General features: G+C 46.7%; 6 protein-coding genes across 6 annotated transcripts; 2 read left to right on the forward strand and 4 right to left on the reverse strand.

Moving 5' to 3' along the window:
• Nucleotides 1–407: 407 nt before the first annotated feature.
• On the reverse strand, nt 408–3,945 carry SERLADRAFT_432885 (uncharacterized protein; the record flags this gene model as incomplete). Its single annotated transcript, XM_007313060.1, has 6 exons — nt 408–1,469; nt 1,519–2,036; nt 2,105–2,322; nt 2,385–2,655; nt 2,711–3,334; nt 3,399–3,945. The coding sequence occupies 6 exons, from the start codon at nt 3,943–3,945 to the stop codon at nt 408–410; spliced, it is 3,240 nt and encodes a 1,079-aa protein (XP_007313122.1).
• A 130-nt stretch (nt 3,946–4,075) lies between these two features.
• Nucleotides 4,076–4,893, reverse strand: SERLADRAFT_456100 (uncharacterized protein; the record flags this gene model as incomplete). The annotated part of the gene is made up of 4 exons (XM_007313061.1): nt 4,076–4,450; nt 4,555–4,661; nt 4,721–4,793; nt 4,843–4,893. 4 exons carry the CDS (start codon nt 4,864–4,866, stop codon nt 4,166–4,168), a joined length of 489 nt encoding a protein of 162 aa, XP_007313123.1.
• Nucleotides 4,894–5,703: 810 nt separating this feature from the next.
• Nucleotides 5,704–7,058, forward strand: SERLADRAFT_456104 (uncharacterized protein; the record flags this gene model as incomplete). The annotated part of the gene is made up of 2 exons (XM_007313062.1): nt 5,704–6,306; nt 6,364–7,058. The coding sequence occupies 2 exons, from the start codon at nt 5,836–5,838 to the stop codon at nt 6,988–6,990; spliced, it is 1,098 nt and encodes a 365-aa protein (XP_007313124.1).
• Nucleotides 7,059–13,725: 6,667 nt separating this feature from the next.
• On the reverse strand, nt 13,726–14,462 carry SERLADRAFT_456106 (uncharacterized protein; the record flags this gene model as incomplete). Its single annotated transcript, XM_007313063.1, has 3 exons — nt 13,726–14,030; nt 14,086–14,274; nt 14,328–14,462. Coding segments are annotated over 3 exons (525 nt in total), but the record flags the coding sequence as incomplete, so codon positions are not given.
• A 96-nt stretch (nt 14,463–14,558) lies between these two features.
• On the forward strand, nt 14,559–15,788 carry SERLADRAFT_456108 (uncharacterized protein; the record flags this gene model as incomplete). The annotated part of the gene is made up of 7 exons (XM_007313064.1): nt 14,559–14,670; nt 14,749–14,842; nt 14,902–14,915; nt 14,984–14,996; nt 15,082–15,261; nt 15,341–15,462; nt 15,518–15,788. 7 exons carry the CDS (start codon nt 14,625–14,627, stop codon nt 15,556–15,558), a joined length of 510 nt encoding a protein of 169 aa, XP_007313126.1.
• Nucleotides 15,789–17,761: 1,973 nt separating this feature from the next.
• On the reverse strand, nt 17,762–21,025 carry SERLADRAFT_456116 (uncharacterized protein; the record flags this gene model as incomplete). Its single annotated transcript, XM_007313065.1, has 13 exons — nt 17,762–17,951; nt 18,005–18,983; nt 19,051–19,291; nt 19,349–19,523; nt 19,577–19,588; nt 19,650–19,751; nt 19,810–19,933; nt 19,994–20,090; nt 20,146–20,229; nt 20,291–20,453; nt 20,513–20,641; nt 20,700–20,807; nt 20,859–21,025. 12 exons carry the CDS (start codon nt 20,940–20,942, stop codon nt 18,812–18,814), a joined length of 1,491 nt encoding a protein of 496 aa, XP_007313127.1.
• Between the last annotated feature and the right edge of the window lie 21 nt (nt 21,026–21,046).

Below are 21,046 nucleotides of genomic sequence, written 5' to 3' on the forward strand. Positions count from 1 at the left end.
TCATACGTTGATCAGGCTTGATCAGGTTCACAGCGGTAATCTCGAACCGTGTGGGCAAACGGCATGTTTTGCCAAATACAAATGATCTAAAAAATGATCAACAAATACTGGAAGACGGTATAGACAATTCAGGGGACGGACCATGTACACTTACGCGTTATCCGATGCTATCGAACCTCATCTTCTTCCCCTGGAGGCTGGAGGTGAAAGGAATCCGGAGAACAACTCCTGTACATCGATCCATTTACTCCTATTACATTGAATACAAAAACTATGCGAGTGTACGTCTAGGATACCAGCGTGCTAATGTCAACGGAAATGCAATACAAAAGGGAATCATATCAGTCATGCCGGTTAGTCGGGTCGAATGTATTATTGTCCTCAGTCCTATCCTCTCGTCATACTGTTTAATTCGACCAAGGGTTGCTGTGATAACTCGACGTCTTTTTCGACTCAACGGGCGTGCTCCACGGATCCTGCTCAGCGCCAGAAAGCGTTATCGATCCGTCTGCCCCGCCAAATGATAGCGAGTTAGAGGGAGCAGCAGAATAAGGCAGTGCAAAAGAACTTTGCGGGGCAGAAGACATGTAGTTCCCAAATGTTGTTATCGATCCGTTCTTCGTGCTACCAAATGACAGCGTGTCGGTTGAGGATGCGAAAGGATTGCCGAATGCAGTGTTATTAGGCTCTTGCCTGGAAGGGCTGGCAGACCATATAGAACCATCGCTTCGACCAAAAGATAGCTCAGGGGTGAGAGAAGATTGTGGGGTGGTATAAGATGTTGGATAGGATGGAGTGAGCGGTGAGGTGTCTGAGATATTATCCTTCGTCGTCAGTTCTGCTCCCTGGTGTTGGTATGACGTCATAGGGCCACTATACCCTGAGTTAACATCACGCAACGACAGAGACCGAGCGAATCCAGTGCTTAGTGTGCTTGCAGAAGTAAGGTCTGCGGGCTCATCAGAGGGTAAGTCCGTTGACAGTCCCACGACAGGTGTGGCGGAACGTGAGGAATCTTCTGGTTGAGCGTGGAGTGGGGCTGATTCAGAACGCCCAGGAAGTGTTTGAGGGGTGTGAATGCGGTTAGGCTGGGGTGGCACTCGCAGCTCATCGGGGTGATGTTCAGCCTGCCCTATGATATTCTTTATCGCGCTAAAGTCAAACCCAGCGTGAGCAGGAATGTCAGGTGATGTTGATCTCGGTTGATTTGGTTCGGGTACAGTGGCGCCTTCAGCGTTTGGAGAAACAGGTGTCCTCGCGTGTTCTCGTGGAGGTAGGTCATCGTCCGTGATTTTCTCAGAGGACATTGCTTTATGCCTTGAATGAGAAGTCGGCGTAGAAGAGGGGGGACGAGAGATGGAAGTCGAAGGTAATGACACCTTCTTCTTCTTCCTCGAAAACCAACTCTTCTTCTGAGCCTGCTGATCTTCTTCTTTCACAACTATACGATCTTCGGTAAAGTCGGGTTCCTGTTCCGGCTTCAGTCATACCATTCCCCAACAAAAACAAGAAACCTACCACTGGTTCGTCAAAGTAAGACGAAGAAACAGGGAAGCCAAGCTCATCAAGTATAAGGGGCATGAAGGACCGATAACTCATATGTCCTGCAATCTTATCTGTCACATCCACATTTTCTAGCCCTGGCACGTTTTCTATAGGTCGTAAACCTGCAACAGTGTTCAACCCACCACTCGTCGCCCGGAATAGGTAGTTTAAGACCCAGTCGTTTCTGGCAAAGCCATTCACAAACCTCCCAGAAACGACGGCCCGCGCATCACACCACGAGCTGGTAGGTGCTGTAAGAGTAGCGCCTAGTAGGAAGACGTCTTGAACTATGCCGAATGCCTTTTGCTTGGCAAGGTCTTGCAGAGCATAAAATATAACACGAGCGCCTAGCGAGAAACCGATCAAGGTGATGGGACGAACACCCAGGTGTCTCTGTGCAAGGAGCTCGGCGAGGACACTACCTGCAGCTCTGGCACGGTCAAGAGCATTGCTCCAGGGGTTATCGATCAGATAGCCCAGCTTTGTTAAGACTAATATAGCGGAAATGGTCAGACAACAGAGCCCTTTATACACGCGAAAAAGAGATGATGTCACTTACTGATGGGCCATTGGAGAGCTCCCATCAAAGCGGTCATGACGGTATGTTGCAACACGGTCTGCCCGATTTGTGAAAGGATCTCGCCTGTAAGAATTTTCAAGGCACTACCAGTTTCCTGAATCATCTCTGGCTCCCACAATACGCTGAAAACATCGCCCACGATCGGATCCAGAACGCTGAATGGAAGTCGCACGTCGTCTAGCTTGCCATTCATGAATCTGCAACACCACATCAGCACCACTGATGGCAAAATATCATTCAAACCCATGAAGTTGCGCACCCTGGTACTGTCAATATACAGCTTACCCGTTTGTTATTGTGTAACGGAAGAACATTGAACGTTCGAACCTGTCGTGTGCGCCGAGCCATTCCACGGACGGCTATACCAGAACCGGTCAGGACACCTCCGGTTGTGATTACCGCAGCTCCACCTGCTCCAGCAAGGAAACCAGTGGTACCACCTATACCAATAGTCGTAAAGGCTGCACCAAGACCAGCACCGATTACTGGTGCTAATAATCCAGCTGATAGTCCGATCACAAGGCCTCCTCCTGTGAGGTGCATATATTATTATTGATAAAACAAGTGATATATGCGTCGACGTACCGAGAGTTGCAAGTCCCATCATCATATACCGTCTTTTCCTTGCTGCCTTTTGAGCGCCATCGATAATTTCTTGATTTTCCATCTTCTCAACTCCCTCTTGAATTTCAAGTGCCTCTGTCACGCGACTTTCGAACTTGACGACATCTAACCATCCTAGACCAAGCTTCAAGGCAACACTTTCAAGCAAAACTCGAGAACGAGCGTCATAAACACTATCAGCGATAAGGATGAGGAAAAGGTCGCATAGAACCGTCCACCGTATGTCAAGAGTGACGTCCTTATCAGTTGTAGATAGTGATGTTGTGACCCCCGGCATTGCAGATGAAGCTACCGATGTATCTTCCAGAACCCTAGCGGTAGTATGAAACGTTTTCTGAGTAGCTGATGTAGGTGTAGATGGAGGTTTTGGTGACAATGAACGGCGAAGTCTGTGTGAATCTGACTTTATGATTGAGTGGTTCTTGTGATTTGGGCTTGGGGTTTGTTCTCGCTGTACGTCAGCCTGTCGACGAGCTTCAACAGGATCGTACTCAGGATTGGCCACGGTGTGTGTTGTCATGAGTGAAGGTGCGAGGTCCATTGCTTCGACGCCATGTTCTCCTAGGCTTTGTATCATCTGTTGCTCTATAGAAACCTAGTCAGCGTGCAGCACACGATGGATATATCGCTGAAAGGCAGAAAAGATCACCTGCAGTCTCAAGCTCCATATGATAGTACAGTCGACCCATAATCTTCATCGCCCACAACTCCATGCTCTGAATGGACGCCTTGAGCTCTTTGCGTTTCGCTGCTTTCAGACACTGGGCCATTTCTCTGCTGGTTAATGCACATAAGCCGACGTAAGCTATCCTCTGCGATTCGGTGAGCATATTCTTGGTGGCTTGCATTTGGCTGAGTGGAGTCATAGCCTTGTCCTCGTCAAAGAGATATCGGGTGCGAAGATGCACCTCGTCCGCTTCATCCTCCTCTTGCACCCGCAGTCGAGTATATTCATTTTCATTCTGGTCCACCTTGGAACGCCATTCGACACCTTCGTCGTCGAAATCTATGAGGTTTCCAGTTGCATTTCCTGTCCCTCCAGCCGTCTTCTTGGCTGCATGAACATAGTGGTATTTCTTCTGGTCTTCCTCGTCAAGACCGTTGGCGAAATCGTCCTCTTTTACAACCGGCATTTCTTGCCAGCCTTCTTCATCGTCGTCAAATAAGAAGGGATTGTCTTGAGGAGCCTTGCTCATTACTGGATACTTTTCGCTATGGTGGTTAGATCCAAACCCCAATCATTAACCAGGACCGCCGCTAGAGTATTACCCCTACCAGCACGCATGCATCATGCCGGTCAATACTTGATTTCCCACGCTAAATAAATACTATAGATCCCTTGCAGTCTGCTGGAGGGTTTTACAATTAGTCAACACAATACTTTTATGCAAAATACAGCGACAAGAACATGAAATTTCAGGTTGATACACTCCTGGCCTTTGCTTCGTCTCTGGCTCGAACTCGTTCCTTCAGTTCTTCCTGTTTAACGATTGCCTTCATCTTCCGCTGTCTCTTTCTGCGACCATTCCCTCTCTTCGGCCCCTCTACGACAATCTGTTCTGCCATTCGACGTTTTCGACGCGCAAGCTCCTCAGCGCGCTGTTTCTCCCGCTTTTTGTCTCGTTTTCGGAGAGTAGTCATCGACGATTTCAGTAGCGAACCATAGGCAGAGTGGAATTTCATCAGATCCTTTGATTCAACCTAGATCAAGCGACGATAAATCGATTAGCATGCTAGCTCGTGAAAATATGCTTGACCGGTCAGGGTGCAGATGAGGGGACTAGGTCTAATATCTGGAGACTCACCTGAGTAGAAAACTTAACTTTCTTGCCATCTGTGGCGCGAACTAAGCAAGGATATTCCCTGGTACCATCTGCATCATTCATAGTGGCATCCTCGCCATCATGGGTTACTAGATTAAAGGGGTTCAAGTTAATCGTTCGGCCTAGGATGGCGATCTAACCTGCATACGTCGTTTATGCGTCAGCCATATAGTTCCTTTTTCCTTATGCGACTCGAATTCGGCAGCTAACCGTGTCAGAAACTAGTAAACAACATTAGAAAATTATCCTGCAATGTACCATAAAACTCACCGTGCTGTTATCCACGAGCTGCATGAAATGGTATAAGCTGTAAAGTATAGCGAAATACAAACGTGCCTCGCACCCATAAACAGCGTGATAACAGATAACGTAAGCGAGCCGAGCAAATTGCTCATTATCGCGACGCCCTTCGATAGCCAAGTAATTGAATAATTCAAAAATGTTGAATATCAGGCTATCTACTATCTGTTCCTTATCTCCTTTACCATGGATTCATATCCTATTCCTGTCGGTGGGGCATCCTTGCTGCTGTCGTTTCGTTTGAAAAGCAAGACAACTTTGGTTCTGGGTTCAAACTCATTGGCAGCGTCTCGTGCATTCTCTGCTCTCGAAGCAGATTCAGCCGTCGTAATCCTCACAAAAGGGGGGAGAAAGGCTGTTTGCGACGAACTTAGATGGAGGGCAGACCACAATCAACTTGTCGTCTTAGACTGGGATTCGCTGGCGACCACATCGAACACCTCGTCCTCAGATCGTGATATCGAAGCCCTTGATGCTTATCTCGCCTCTTCTCCAGAAGTAACACTCGTGTGTGTAACCGATACTGTATTGGGTATCGACAACAATCAACGTCGGTCTCATGCCTCTGCTGCTCATATCCATCGTGTTTGTCGCGCCCGCAACATCCCAGTCAATGTGACCGACATGCCTGATCTGTGCGATTTTTCATTTTCGTCTACGCACAGGTTTTTGGATGCAGAAACAGGCGAACGCACTGCATTGCAAGTTTCAGTAACAACTAACGGTCAGGGATGTCGTCTGGCAGGTAGACTGCGGAGGGAGATCGTGGCCAGTTTACCGAAGGAAGTCGGGGCTGCTGTGCGAAATATGGGAAAGTTGCGGAACATGGTGAAGGCTTCACATACGTTAGAAGAACATGATACAGAGGAAGAGTTAAACGAAGATAGTGCAGTCACCACTCCTAATCGGCCGGTCCCGTCGCGCAGCAATTCAGAAACTGCTGCTGAAGCTGCAAGGCGTCGCATGAAATGGGTAGCGCAGGTCAGCGAATACTGGCCCTTGAATCGTCTAGCCCATATGACAGACAAGGAGATGCTTGAGGTTTTGAACGATAATACTTTGTCGAGTTGTCCGCCAAAAGGATTGATGCCAAGCGTTGGGTCAGGGCTTGACTCACCCAGTGATCTTACACAAATCGGTATACACGACCTTTCACTCTTATCCCCATCCGCTCAACCTAGAGGGAGAATTCTCCTTGTTGGCTCTGGCCCTGGTCACCCTTCTCTGCTCACGCTAGCAACTCACAAAGCTCTCACTAAACATGCAAACCTGGTTTTGTCGGACAAACTTGTCCCCGCTGCTGTTCTCAAACTTATTCCGCCAGAAGTGGAAGTACGCATCGCTCGCAAATTTCCAGGAAACGCTGAGGGTGCTCAGACTGAGATGATGGAAGCCGCCGTTGAGGCTGCCAAACGAGGTCTTACTGTCGTTCGTGTATGTGTCCGTCTAACAAAAGTGGCTCAGAACGTTTTTAACTGGTAATTTTTGCAGTTGAAACAGGGAGATCCGGTTGTATATGGTCGTGCTGGTGAAGAAGTGTTGTATTTCCGCTCACACGGATATGAGCCTCTCGTCGTCCCAGGCGTAAGCTCTGCTTTAGCTGCACCAACGTTCGCTGGCATACCGGTTACGCAACGCGGAGTTGCAGAGTCTTTCATTGTCTGCACTGGTGTAGGAAGACAGGGGAAGGATGTGAAACTTCCAGGGTACGAGCGGGGAAGAACGCTCTTGATTTTGATGGGTGTCGCGCGATTACCACAAGTACTTGCCGCTCTGCAGGAAGATGGCGAAGGACTGAAGGTCACCTCACGACGCGATGGCGAGGCTTATCCTTCGCATACGCCTATAGCGATAATCGAGCGAGGGTCGATGCCCGATCAACGCGTGATCGCATCTACGTTGAAAAATGTATTGGCTGCGCTTGATAGTGTAGGTGAACAGCGTCCACCTGGTATGATAATTGTAGGGTGGTCTGTTCTGGCCCTCTGTGGACAGGGCGACATGACCGTCCTTGATGAAGGGGCATCAAGCAAGGATGAAGACAGGGTGAGAACTTGGCTTGGGAAAAACGAGTGGAGAGTTACAGAGGGTTTAGATTCCGGATGGCGGTATCTATAACTACTAGAGTAACTTATATCTGTACATTTGTTTATGTTGTACAGGTACTGAATTATATTGACTTAAGCACTGTAGTCTGATCGCCACTGGCACGTGATACGTGACAGCTCGCGTATGTGCACGTGCAGTAATCATCGTAAGGTCACGCCTTCAACGTGCTTTCTGCCTTTTCCAACGAGCTTTGTACTAACGTTTCGGTTTACCTTTCAGAATGCCTCCAAGGCGGTCGACGCGTTCAACACAGAGATCGGTGGAGCCTACTGTCATTGAAGCTCCTGCACCAGGAAAACGCAAGCGTGGACAACTTGCAGACGATGATAACGCCGAAGAAAAGGAAAACGTCGCGAAATCCCGTTTACGAACGCGCAGAGCCTCTTCGACTAAGCCCACTGCAAGTACGTCGACGCGTACTACAATCATCACTATCTCGGACGATGAGGAGCCCCCTGCTGAGAAGCCTGCTCGCAAGGGAAGGAAACCTGCGTCAGGAAAACGCTCTGTCCGGTCGAAGAAGGATCAACCAGTTGAGGAGGAGCCGGGAAAAATAGACGATGCCTTGATGGACGTATCAGAAGTCGACGAAGCTGATGCTCCGGTTACTCCGAAGGCTGTAAAGACAGAATCACTCTCCGTAGCGAACAATGCTGAAAGCGGACCTTCTGCTCCTTCAATTCCGCCACCTTCTGCAAAGGATGACGAAGATGACATCGATGGCTTTTTGAGGGAAGTCGAACAAACCCCGCGCAGAGGCGGTAGTAAAGGAAGGCGCGCCAGCAGTCAAATATCATCTAGCGAACCCGTGACTGCCCAAATCTCGAAGCCTGTGCTGGAGGCAGTCGAGGAAGAAGAGGCATCATTACTTGAACCTGTTAGCCAACCTCAGGCTGAAACCCAGCCTACCGCTCCAGCTGAAGAACCTCAAGGTCCTAAATCTCGTCTCGTGATCCATAAGATGGCCTTAATCAATTTCAAGAGTTACGCTGGCAGGCAAGAGATTGGGCCATTTCATAAGGTACTTAATACTAAATATATCTAATCAATTACGTTCTTACCTTTTGCTACAGTCTTTTTCATCTATTGTAGGACCCAACGGCTCAGGAAAATCAAACACAATAGATGCTTTGCTATTCGTGTTTGGGTATCGTGCTGCGAAGATGAGACAGGGCAAATTGTCAGAGCTCATTCATAATTCGGCACGGTATCCAGATCTGGACGACTGTAGCGTCGAAGTTCATTTCCGAGAAATAGTTGATTTGGTGCGCCTTTTCTTTGTCGATGCAGGGACCATTCTCTTATCTATCTCTTCTAGCCTGGTCCTGACGCATACAAGGTCGTGCCCGGCTCACGACTTGTCGTTTCCCGCACAGCATATAGGAATAACAGCAGCAAATATACAATCAATGGACGCACGAGTAACTATACTGAAGTGCAAACCTTACTCAAAGGAAGGGGAATTGATCTAGATCACAAGCGTTTCTTGATCTTACAAGTATGTGACGTTTTCGCAGGTGGTGCATTAGTTGAATATCTTCGCACAGGGAGAAGTAGAATCTATAGCACAGATGAAACCCAAGGCCCAAACCGAGCATGAAGACGGTCTTCTTGAGTATCTAGAAGATATCATCGGAACTTCGAAATATAAAGAGCCGATCGATGAAGCTCTCGTTGCGATGGACCGACTCTCTGAAGACAGGACTGAGAAGCTTAATCGTCTCCGCATTGTTGAACGAGAAAAGAACGCTCTGGAAGTACAGAAGAAGGAAGCAGAAGATTACCTCCGACTGCAAAATGACCATGTTAAAGCGCTGTCGAGATTGTGGCAATATTACCTGTGGAAGTGTCTTTTGAACGAGGACAGTTTCTCGAAGGCCATTGTGAGCAATATCTCTGTACACTACGCTCTATGCGTTGACAGATCACTTTTGTAGGAACGAATTGCAAAAGAGCTAGCTGACGAGACTGAGAGAAATAAGGACGATATCACCCATCTTGAAATGCTCGAGAAGCATTATACAGAGCGTGGAAAAGCCTACGAAGTAAGTGTTGTCTTTGTCTGTAAGGACAGTATATTGAGCTGTTTTCTCCAGGAAGTCAAAGCTGCGGCCGCAGTGGCCCTTAAGGATTTAGCTGCCCATGAAAAGCAGGAAGTCGGCCTTGAAGAAAGGCGTAAACACGCGACCAGCAAAATGAAGAAGCTTAAGAAATCACTGTTGGACGTAAGTAGCAATACTGTTAATATGTCGATATGTTTTGACAGTGTGAGGACTTCAGGACGAAAGTTCTAGAAACGATGCTCTTCGTGCTATCTCGGAAAGTACTGCAAAGATGGAGCGGAAGAAAACCGAGATAGATGAACATGAGGCAAACCTTGAACAAGAAGAGAAGGTTCTGGAGGGGATTCGTGATAGTTTGAAAGGTATGTATCCAAATGTATTATATGAGTTGCTTCACTTATCTTATTTTTAGACAAGACGCAAGTTTTCCATAATCAGATTGAAGTGAAACAGAAAGAGCTTCAACCATGGACCGCTAAGATCAACGCAAAACAAGCAGAGATTGACGTCGCAACAAGCGAGCGTGATGCTTTGGTCAAAAAAGCTGACGTCATGAAGGAGGCCAGCAAGGAAGCGCAGCAAGCTCTGGAGAAGTTGCAGTCCGACCAAGAAGCCAAGGTTTGTATACTCTGTTCTTAATGCTGTACGTCTTCTTAAGATGTATCCGCCAGCTCAACGAACTTGATGGCTTGAAAACCGATAAGAAGAATCTTCAACAGGAGATCCAGGCTAGTCAAAGGAAACAGCAGGTCTGCATATCTTCCTAGCAGTGAAATTGTCATTAAGCAAACCTCCTGTAGGATGCCCAAACTCGCGTGCAGGACTTGCGTTCTAAGGCATCGTCACTGCGTCAGAAGGCTGATGAAGCAAAGGCATCCCAGCAAGCTAGCACTTCGCAGAACAAAGTGCTAGACAGTCTTACGCGGCTGAAGCAAACTGGCCGGATCGAAGGTTTCCATGTAAGTTATTCGATGTTCCCTTTGACACTAGTACTTAACATTTACAGGGTCGCCTTGGTAGTCTTGGGACTATTCCAGACAAATACGATGTCGCAGTATCTACTGCTTGTGGAGCTCTCAATAATCTGGTTGTCGACACAGTCGATCAGGGACAGGGTTGTATCGAATATTTGCGAAAACAGAACATTGGTCGAGCTTCTTTTATGGTCCTCGAAAAGTTACACCAGAATGATGGCATGCGGAAAATGTCTACACCGGAGAACGTTCCAAGATTGTTCGACCTCATACAACCCAAGGAACCACGTTTTGCGGCAGCCTTCTACAAGGGTGTCAGCAATACTCTTGTTGCGGATAATCTAGACCAGGCCAATCGCATTGCATTTGGGGGACAACGTAGATGGAGAGTTGTGACTCTTGCTGGTCAGCTTATTGATTCATCCGGTACTATGTCCGGAGGAGGAAACCATGTCGCAAGAGGTGGTATGAGCTCTAAATTGCAAGCGGAGGCTGTTCGACCAGAAGTCCTTCGTACGATGGAACGTGACAGCGAGGTGGCTGCTCAAGAGCTTGATGAGGCCCTGAGGGACTTGCGCAGCTTCGAACTGGAGGTTGAGCGTATTGCAAAGTCTGGCCCGCAGATTGATCTCGATTTCGAAAAACTTAATCTCGCTATTCAAACGGGTACGAAGCGTATTGCAGATGCAGAGAAGCGAGTACGCGATCTAAAGTAAGTTTTCACATCCGTTGGTGTGTCTCTCCTCATAGTTGTGGTGTAGGTCCCAAAGCAAACCTGATGCTGGCGATACCGCTCGTATATCAGCACTAGAGAAGGAGGTTGACTCGTCCTCTGAAGAGCTAGCAGAACTTCAAGAGAGATCGGGGGCAATAGAGTCGGCTATCAATGCTCTAGAGAAGAAGATCCTGGATATTGGTGGTGCCAGGTTACTGACACAGAAATCAAAGGTGGACGGCATTCGTCTCCGCATTAACATTGCAAACGATGAAATCACGAAGGCAGAGGTTGCCAAGGCTAAGGCGGAGAAAGATTCCACTAAGCTCGGTTCAGCCATCGAGACCAACACCACCAGCTTAAATGACGCTGAAAGCGAACTCGCAGAGCTGAACGAGAAACTTGAGGAGTGTGCGCAATATGTGACGGAGCTTCGCTCGAAGGTGGAGGCCGCACAAGCTGCAGCAGAATACTCAAAGGATGACTTGGATAATCTCAAAGCCGAGTTAGACACCAAAACAGAAGAAATTCAGGCTTTCAGGCAAAAAGAAGTCGGTTTCCCTTCCGTCCCTATGTTCTCGAATTACTGGTATTAACCTCCCTTACAGATGGAACTTCAGCAGTCTCTGAACGACACCAAGAAGGAAGCCGCAGAGAATGAGCGTACTCTTCTTCATTGGCGTGCTGAGCATGATAAACTCAAATTGGAAGACATAGAGTACGTTCTCTGCCCTTCTCTCGGCCATCTTAGACTAACTCCCGATCAGCGATGACGACGAGGATGAAGAGGAGGACAAAGCTGATGATCCTCCTGAGGCTGCCGAGGATCCAGAGGCCCCCGGAGCAGAAGTCAAGCAAGAGCCTGGGGAAAGTATACCCGTGAAGAAGGAGAAAACTCGTCATCGAACACCATCCAATGAATTGCATATATACAGTGCTGAAGAGCTTGCCCGCTTTAAGAAGAGGGAGCTTATTGCTGATTCTGAATTGCTGGATGGTATGTCCTCGACTCGAAGTCTTTAAGATTCTTGGACAAACGCATTTTATTGGTCAGAAAAACTCAAGAATGCCAAACCAAACTTGGGCGTCCTCAAAGAATACAAGAAACGTGAAGAGGAATTCTTCAATCGTGCCAAGGACCTCGACCAGACCACTGAAGCTCGTGATGCGCAGAAGCATAAGTATGATGGTCTGAGGAAACAACGTCTTGACGAATTTATGGCAGGCTTCAGCATGATTTCTACGAAGTTGAAGGAAATGTATCAGGTCTGTTTGCACACACGTACAGGGATCGTTCGATTTGCAAATATTGACATCTTTTACAGATGATTACTTTAGGAGGTAACGCCGAGCTCGAACTAGTCGACAGTATGGACCCCTTTTCAGAAGGCATTATCTTCAGCGTTATGCCACCCAAGAAAAGCTGGAAGAATATCTCGAATCTGTCTGGTGGTGAAAAGGTGACACATCCTATTTTCACGTATTATTTTTTCTTTTACCTATTCTTCTCAGACACTCAGTTCCCTGGCTCTGGTTTTCGCCCTTCACGTTTTCAAGGTCATTGTCGTGTTACCTTGGGCGGTGTACATTAAGTTGACCCATTTTCTATAGCCAACTCCCCTCTACTTCATGGACGAAATTGATGCAGCGTTGGACTTCAGGAACGTTTCCATTGTAGCGAACTACATTAAGGATCGCACAAAAAACGCCCAATTCATTATTATATCCCTTAGGTATTTCTATATGTTCACAGTTATCGTTCGTGGTTGCTAATAAGTTTTCAGAAATGACATGTTTGAGCTCAGTCATCGACTGATTGGTATCTATAAAACAGCGAATGCAACGCAAAGTGTGTACAGCCTCACCTTTTTGCAGAATAGTGCTCATCTCTTTACGTTCAGGCATATCAATTGATAATCATGCTCTTACAAATGTACCTATCAAAGTTGCATCATGATGGGTTTTCTTGTGGTGGACAGGTCATCTTAATATATTTTTCAAAGATCAATTGTATTAGTTCATGTAATTCTATTAAGCTATTACCCTTGCTCTCGTTGTAAGGGAACACTGATGCGTACCCAATCACCCAATGTGTTGTCTTCCCAAGAAGTTTCGATGAGGTGGAAAGCCTCATCAATATCGTCACGTTGATAATCTAATGGTAGCAGGAAAGGTGGCTGAGCTGCAAACCAGGGATGACGAAGCGCCGTAGCAGCTCGAAGACGTCTATCCTGTGGATAAACCAGTAATCGGTGGATGAGGTCGAGAGGAGTCGGAGATGCTGATTCAGGGGGAGCATGAGTCGTCGTATCGATGACCTCATTCTTTAGAGACGGAGGTAGATTTGGAAGAAGGATATGGAGATCAACAGGGGGAACATCGACGAAAGACACTTTTGGCGCATCCGGTAAGTTTAGAAAGGTCTATAAAAAAAAGCACGTCACTACGGCTGTACGTATGAGACTAGGTGGGCGGGAACAGTACCGGCCAGGTGGTTTCGTTTGGTGTACCACGAGTTTTGAAAATACTCCAGGCCAGACCAATTTCACCCACACGAGCATCAAACAGCGAGTCCCTGGACCATCTTGCTGATGGATCGCTTGGACGAACATCTGGAGGTATTATGAAAGGTTCTTTCTCTGTGATCGTGTCATTGGGAGATAGATCGAGGTCACGCATAATTTCGTCGTCGTCGTCAAATTCGCCGTGCACCCGCGAAAGCCTAAGAGAAGTGAAGAACTCCGCAAACGTTGTCCCAAGACTCCACAGATCGATAGCAGAGGCGTCGTACGTCCGGGGACCAAACAAAAGCTCAGGTGCACGATAAGGCCTGAAAGGTTGGGAATCAGAAACAACTCGAGTCTATAGGCATGAAAGAGGGACGTACCCCGTTGAGACTTCAAAATACATCTTGTCTGGATACTCAGGCCATAGATCGTGTTCTTTACACGCTTCGTCATCGTGCTCCCTCCATGATATGCCAAAGTCGATAAGTTTGACATAGCCAGTTTCGGTGAGAAGAATGTTAGTAGGTTTGATATCACGGTGTGCGATTTTGCGGGATGGGTCGTGTAAGTATGCAACAGCACAGATGACCTGAAACATGATTGATTTGGCTAACACCACGAAACGTTGCTCTTTCGGAGTCGGCCCACTTGAGTCCATCAACGAGACGAGAGGGTGAGGGGAGAAATTCAGCGTAGAAAGGAGATCTGACAGGCGATATTGCACAAAGGGCATCCAAAATTTCAGGTTCTCGGTTTTTCTGTTGATCTTGAAGCCAAGAATAGAGACGACCTATTCTCAGATAAGCAAAGATAGCGAGTTAAAAGGTGAACAGGGTATCACCGACATTTGGGTGTGATAGTGAAGCCAAGATCCTAAGTTCTTTTACGATGTCGTGGGGTTCACGAACATAATCCTCGTGGATCGTGGATGATTTTACAGCTATCACTCGTGTTTGTTGGCCATCGCAAGTAACTGTTGCACGCGAAACAACAGATACTACACCCTCTGCTATTGTTTCTAACTGAAGCTGGGACTGCGATGTGGTCAGATTGATACATGTAGAACGAGCTCCAACTTGAAACTAACAGGATCGATGTTAAGCGCATCTGGAGAGTCCATATTGCTCGTTCCACCCTCAAAGTAGCTTTCTAGATAGTTATCGGCCTAAGCAATTGTCGCGTAAAAAATCATGAATGTTCGATTACAAGTGTAAGCTAAGGCATAGGTAAACTTAGTAGGAAAAGCTGAGCCCAAGCCTGAGATAGCAGGACAGCACAGCCACATGATAATCCTTTAACTACTGTCTCTGCATCGTTGTTCTTCTACGGCAACGACCATCCACTACATATAATATTTGCACTCCAATAGCACAGAAACGTTGAAATGCCAGAGTCTAAGCATGACAAAAAATCCGACGGAGCGAGTAGCAGTAAGCCCCTTGACGCCTTTATGCCCTCTTGCAGGTTATGGGCGTTCACAATGCTAATAAAAACGTTGTTCGTCTCAGATGAACGCTTACTTCTAGCTGCGCGCACGGATCATCTCGATATGCTGGTGGACCTATTTGAGGACAAAGACCTCGATATCAACTTTCAGGACGGGTAAGTTCGTTGTTGGACGAGCATAACTATAATCGTTTCATTGACCAGATGTATTTCAGGTTAGGGAATACAGGTGCTCAGTTTCATTTTATCTCTGTTATCTCACTCTCCTGAGACATAAATATCTTGATCCTATCATAGCCTTGCATTATGCGTAAGACAATCGCCCTTTCATCTACCACGAATCCGCTTATGAACAAATCTCTGGGGCTATGCATCTACGACGATTATCTTGTTAGTGCATCAAATGGTTCTGTAAATGTCATCGAAGACATTCTTATGCACCCTCAATGTGATGTTGATCCAATAAATCGCCTCGAACGGGCTACTCCTCTCCATCTCGCAGTCAAACTCAAAGAAGACCGCGAAGCTATGCTTTTCATAGTAGATGAACTCCTCGATGCAGGGGCTAATATGGCGTACGTATTTTCTCTCTCTCTTTCACACCGTATCTTCTTTTGTTCGCACAAATATATTGATAATGCGCCTTTTGCTCAGGATCAAGGACAAGAATGGAGACACCGCGCTTGACCTCGTGCCAAAAAATGATACAGAAGTACGTACATTGTTCCAAAGAGCGCAGGCAGAATTAGCTATATCAGCGGATGACATAGCAAGTGGTACGCGAATAATCTTTATCTCGTCCTCTGCTATAGTAATGACATTGCTCTTCAGACGAAGATGAAGGTGGGCCTGGTTCGGGCTCGGACGAATAGGATGGTCGCGTTTGTGAATATGTGAATATGTCCCATAATAAGAATACGAAATGTTGTAGATTTTGGAGTGGGCATGTAGGTTTAAATTATTAGTCATCTGGTCATGTGTACGTCCTTTTGTTGAATCGTTTGTATGTGCCATTGTTGCTTTGATTCCGCAGCGCTATTTTTTGTAGAACACAATTTAAACCGTTGAATGACCTCCAAGGATATATATCGACCATCGGTCCGGAAAACATGAGCTGCAGCTTCTGGATATATTAATAAATCGTTCAGCGAAATTGAGGCAGACTATTTTTTTTCTGCGCTACTTGCGTCTTTAACACGATCAGCTACGACGGGACCCCAGCCTCTGATTAACACTGAGGTAAACTTTAACATTGTCTCGCCATTTCTACCTTGATTATCGTGTTTGCCAATTTAATGTGCGATCCCCTTAATGTGCGATTCCAATACAGGCCTCGTAATTTTGTACCTTCCAGGCGGTACAAGAACCAATACCAGTACGTTCATAATTATCATCATTATCGATCGAACTTCATTTGGCTACTAGTTTATCGGCCAGATATCTATTGTTTACATCAACATTGCAGTCCTGCATTGTTGCATGGTGGGACAGCGAAAAACCTTCGTGAATAATAATCAATATCTATAGGGAAAAAAGATTGGATGCCCCTAATCCAAGAGCTCCAGGCAGAAAGGGGGGTGAGGTTTTGTTTTCGTCTAATGACCAACCTTATGTGACGCTCGGGAGAAAATCGGCAGCAGGAAGAAGCGATGGACGCGTTCTTTCACTATCCCTGAGATCCAAAACCCCTGAGTGCCCTATTGACTCGCAAGGTTAGCCTACTGGTATAGGGGTAATGGGCTTCAAAAAATTGCTAACGACTTGGGGTATTAGAGAGTAGAAGCTGAGACGATTCTTCGGATGTGAGTGTTGCTCAAATACGCTTTGCAAGATATCGCAGTTCACAAGAACAATTCTACCTTCAGATTTGGTCGCAGGGTGTGGTATCTGCATAGGCAATCAGAAGTGACATATATGAAGTTGTCATATTACGTCTGCCTGGTCCCATTACCTTGTAAAGATGTGACACAGCCACATATCACTGATGAAGAAGCTCAACACGCGTTCTATAATTCAAAACTGCACCACGAGGCTGAGCTTAGAAAGTACTATGGTCATCAAGGTAGACGGTGTCGTGACTAGAAATGAATACTTATTTTGCGCAGGATCGATACGGAGGAACCATCGAAGTCCCTCTATTCTGGGCCTAAGATTTGGCGGGATGTGAATGGAGGTCCTTATATTTCCGCAACTAACCTCTCATAAAACGGCACCCATATACCCAGACGATCCTCCAGCCCTCTCATACACAAAACAGTGGCCTCGATGGCACCCAACATTGACACCACAGATCCTAATTCCGCTTCCAACCTACGTAGTCTTGATGAACTAGACGACATGATCTCATCGACCAAACCCGACGAACCCGAGTCCATGTGGGCGCTCAAGTTCAAAATAACTAACAGGAAACAAAATTTTGCGCAGTGGAATAAGGATTGGGAAAAGGCTCTTGCTTCTTTGAAGGCGAGTGAGGTGTTCGTACTCTTGGCGAAGATTTGGCCGGAGGTCGGAGATGAGCAAAGGTCGTACGTTCAGTCTGCACGAGATAGCTTGATAAAGAAGCAGGAGGCAGCGAAGCATGTCATACAAGGGGCGTTTACAGATGGGCATTTTGAGACCATGTGGGTGCTGCTGGAAGAGTCGGAGCGGAAGAAGTATATTTTTAAGGGCTTAGAAGGCGCGTGTACGTCGGGGGGTTGGGGTGAGGACGGCCGTGCTCTGTGTCCAGAGATAGTTTCATCCATGCTACTAAAAGAAAGTGGGCAACCGTTCTACAAGCTTCTCTGCGAATATTTGGAGGCGATGCAATCCGCCACAGAACTGCCAGTCATGATCCCTAGTGCGTGGTGGGACAAGGCTTTAGACGAGACTTCAAGGCCGTTGACAGAGAAAGATCATCTTGCATACCAGTCCTTATCCGTGAAAAGGCACGAATTCATTGGTAAGTACCTCCAGCTGAGTATATCATGTTCGAACTCACAGGATTTCTTTTCCTAGCATTCTTCGTAATGTACTCTGTAACATACTTCCTTGGAAGTATTGCCCATAAGACTGAAGGGATGAAACCTGTGATTGACATAATGAAGAACGTGGGCCCATCGTTCGCAGCTGGATTAGCGGCAACGAGGAAAGACTTGCGTGACAAACCAATCATTCGCTGCGAAAATTGCACCCTGGGTACTGAAGAACTTGGACCTAATATCCGGTTCATGGTGTGCAGCGCCTGTAGATCGAAATTGAATTTCGATATTCACTATTGCCCACAGTAAGCGATCCCTTACTACCGTTCTTTTCCCCTATTCACTGAGACAATTCCAGAAAATGTCAGGCAGGCGACTGGCCCAGACACAAAAAACATTGCGGAAAGAAGAAAGTTTCAAAAGGCCTTCCAGGCACCGCTGGAGACCGTATGTGGGCTTTCAAAAAAGTTCCCAATCTAGTGAAGGAAATCCCAACGGACTCGGATGGCTGTGCCAGCATCACCTCCCTTGGTTCTGGAACAGCTCATTATCCGCGGTCAGCAGCACTTAAGCGTCAGATGTCCATGATCGATGCAGACAAGAGCGCAGACTACTTTTTATTCAACGAAGGCGGACAGCCAGTTCGATTCGCTGTCCATGATTTCACCACGAAGTTGACATTCCGAATTCTGCGTCTGAGCGCCATGTCGGAGGAAAGCAAGCAGGGGCTCGAGGCAATTGCGCAGTATATGATCAAGATCATGGGCCACATGCCTAGCCTTAGTCGGCACGTTATTTTGAGGCAGCTTAATGCAGAGTATGGAGATGACACCGAGACGAAGCTGATCGAGTTTGAAAGCAAAGGCCCGGACGATGGACGTACTTTCTTGGAATTAATGAGTCGCACCATTGCCGCAGATTTTCCTAGGATTATGAGCACACCGGGGTTAGGCTTCCGAGGCCCACCTTAGTTGTAGTCCATGACGAGAATATCAGACCATGTACAAGAATACGGAAAGCGAATTATTGTCGAACATAAATATAAGGCTCGTTTAAGGTATGAGTGGGGAGTTATGTGAATGAGGTGTCATATGAGTGGGGAGTTGTGATGATACAGTAATATGATCGAACTAGTGATACATCTGACCTAGTGGTGTGTAAACCATTAATCTACGCGTTTCCTGAACATAATATGTGCCTTTTCGTTGGGCAGATTGGCTATACTGAAATTTACATTAGCTGGTCGCACACCCTCGTCCTTGAACTTGATATCGTATGTCGTAACAATGTGTGCCAGCATCGCTTTCAGCTCCGTTGCAGCAAAAAAACGTCCGGGACTATTGAGGATCATATAAGGTATGAATCAGGATACGACAAGGCGATCAAATATCGCTGAGAACAAACCAAGCATTTTTCCCGTGCCCAAAAGCTAGATAACTCGGACTAGTGGAGACCATCTGATCCGAAGCTTGCTTCCCCTCTTGTTTATCGTTGATAAACCGGGAAGGATCGAATACATCGGGATTTTTATATATTTCTTTGTCGTGGTGTGTAGGAGACGTCGCGACAGCTATCATAGTACCAGCCGGTATGAAGGTTCCATCGGCGAGCGTGAAATCTTTGACAGCCTTGCGGAGCATAGATACTGGAGGGGGTTTTAAAGTTGTCAACGAAATTGTGTATGATACAGATGAAGACCCACTGAGAGCAATGCCCTCTAATCTCAACGATTCTTTCAAGAAACCATCCACCTTTTCCATCCTCGCCAACGCACCCTTTGACCAGCCCTCTTCCTCTACGATAGCTTCAATTTCTTCGCGTAGTAATCCAATATATCGAGGGTTTGCAGCTAAATGAAATAGCGCATGCGTAAATTCCTATGGCGAAGCTAAGCATGCCTGTAAGATCAACGAAAAAAAAAGCAGCATACAACTGATAATACCTGCCATGTGTATCAAATTATCAACCAAGATAACCGAAATATTTGAATGGCAAAGACGTACTTGGATTGAGATCATATTGATGGCTAGGATACGCCTGGTGAGACCCTCGACTGAACGTTCTTCCCCCTTGGCTTCGTCCATGAGCATGGATAGTAAGTCACCCTAGTAGACACGTCCCGTAAAGGCATGTGCACATGATCAGTGCACACAGGGTACCTACAGGCTTTTCGTCCCAGTCACTCCCATACTTGTCCAGGTTCTTTTGGCGCTCCTCTATGACAGGCCGCAGGTGCTTCATCCCGCGCCGTATGGACCCAGAGCTCGAAAGTAATCTACCTACGACGCTGTAAATCGAAGTCACTATAAAAATTTAATGATATGGAACGTGAGGTGCTGGTACGTACGGGGCCATGAATTCAGGGAAAAACCCAATTACAGTTGCCGCGGTGGCAACAGCGACGGTGTATCCGGAAGCCAGGTCAATCCAATCAGGATCACGACCTAACAAGGGTCTCATGAGATAGATACGTAGGGACAGAAAGGTAGATGCATTTACATAGAGGGAGGCCAACATAGACACGATTGGTTGTTTGACAAATGACTCGTGTCATTGTATCAAATGCAGGCACGCTTGTCCATTCTGCAAAGAAAATATACGGTGCTTGAAGATGAGCATGTAAAAGAAAAACCGATGAACATACTGTTACCACTTAATTTAAGATTGTCATTGAGAGAGGTCTTAATTTCGTCTAGGATGTCCGAGAATCGAGCAGGAAGATCACGAGTGAGCCGATTTCGGATAATTGGTATATGGTAAGTGTTATGGACCGTCTCGCGACCCAGAGTGTAATCAGGTTTCAAAACCTTCAAGGTAACAACACATCAGGATCATTCGTCACTGACCAATGAAGTGGGCTACACACATCGCTAAATGCTTCAAGGGCTGAAAGATGATCATCTGGAACTTTTCGAATCTCATCAACGAGCTTGGGGCCGCTCACGATGACAACCCAGGAGAGTAAATCCGGAACCTTGAACGCCCTGCCTTGATACTACACGGAATGCACCACATCACAAAGTTAGCCACAAAGAGGCACTAGTTAAGCCCACGTTGGTGTATCCTTCTTGTAACATCTCTCGGCCATGCAAGAGCCACTTGAAAGCCCCCCAGTAGGATGTGAGCACGCCACCGGGGCCAACTGTTGGAATACTATCAAGCTACAATTGATCAATTGAAAGGTTGCTTTGAATTTGAGAGGCCCAGCTTACATTAGGTCTCTTCAGATATTTGGTTACGGCAACAGACAGAAAAAGAGCAGTAAAGACTGCATAAGGTGAAATATTCTCTGGCATTGTTCGCGTTTTCTGGGTTGTGAAATGATATTAGACCATGGTAGCACAGCGCAGTGTTTTCATTAATACGATCAGGATGGACCGAGTCAACGGCCATACATTGC

Source organism: Serpula lacrymans (genome assembly GCF_000218685.1).
Source record: "Serpula lacrymans var. lacrymans S7.9 unplaced genomic scaffold SERLAscaffold_1, whole genome shotgun sequence".
NCBI classification, from domain to species: Eukaryota; Fungi; Basidiomycota; class Agaricomycetes; order Boletales; family Serpulaceae; genus Serpula; species Serpula lacrymans.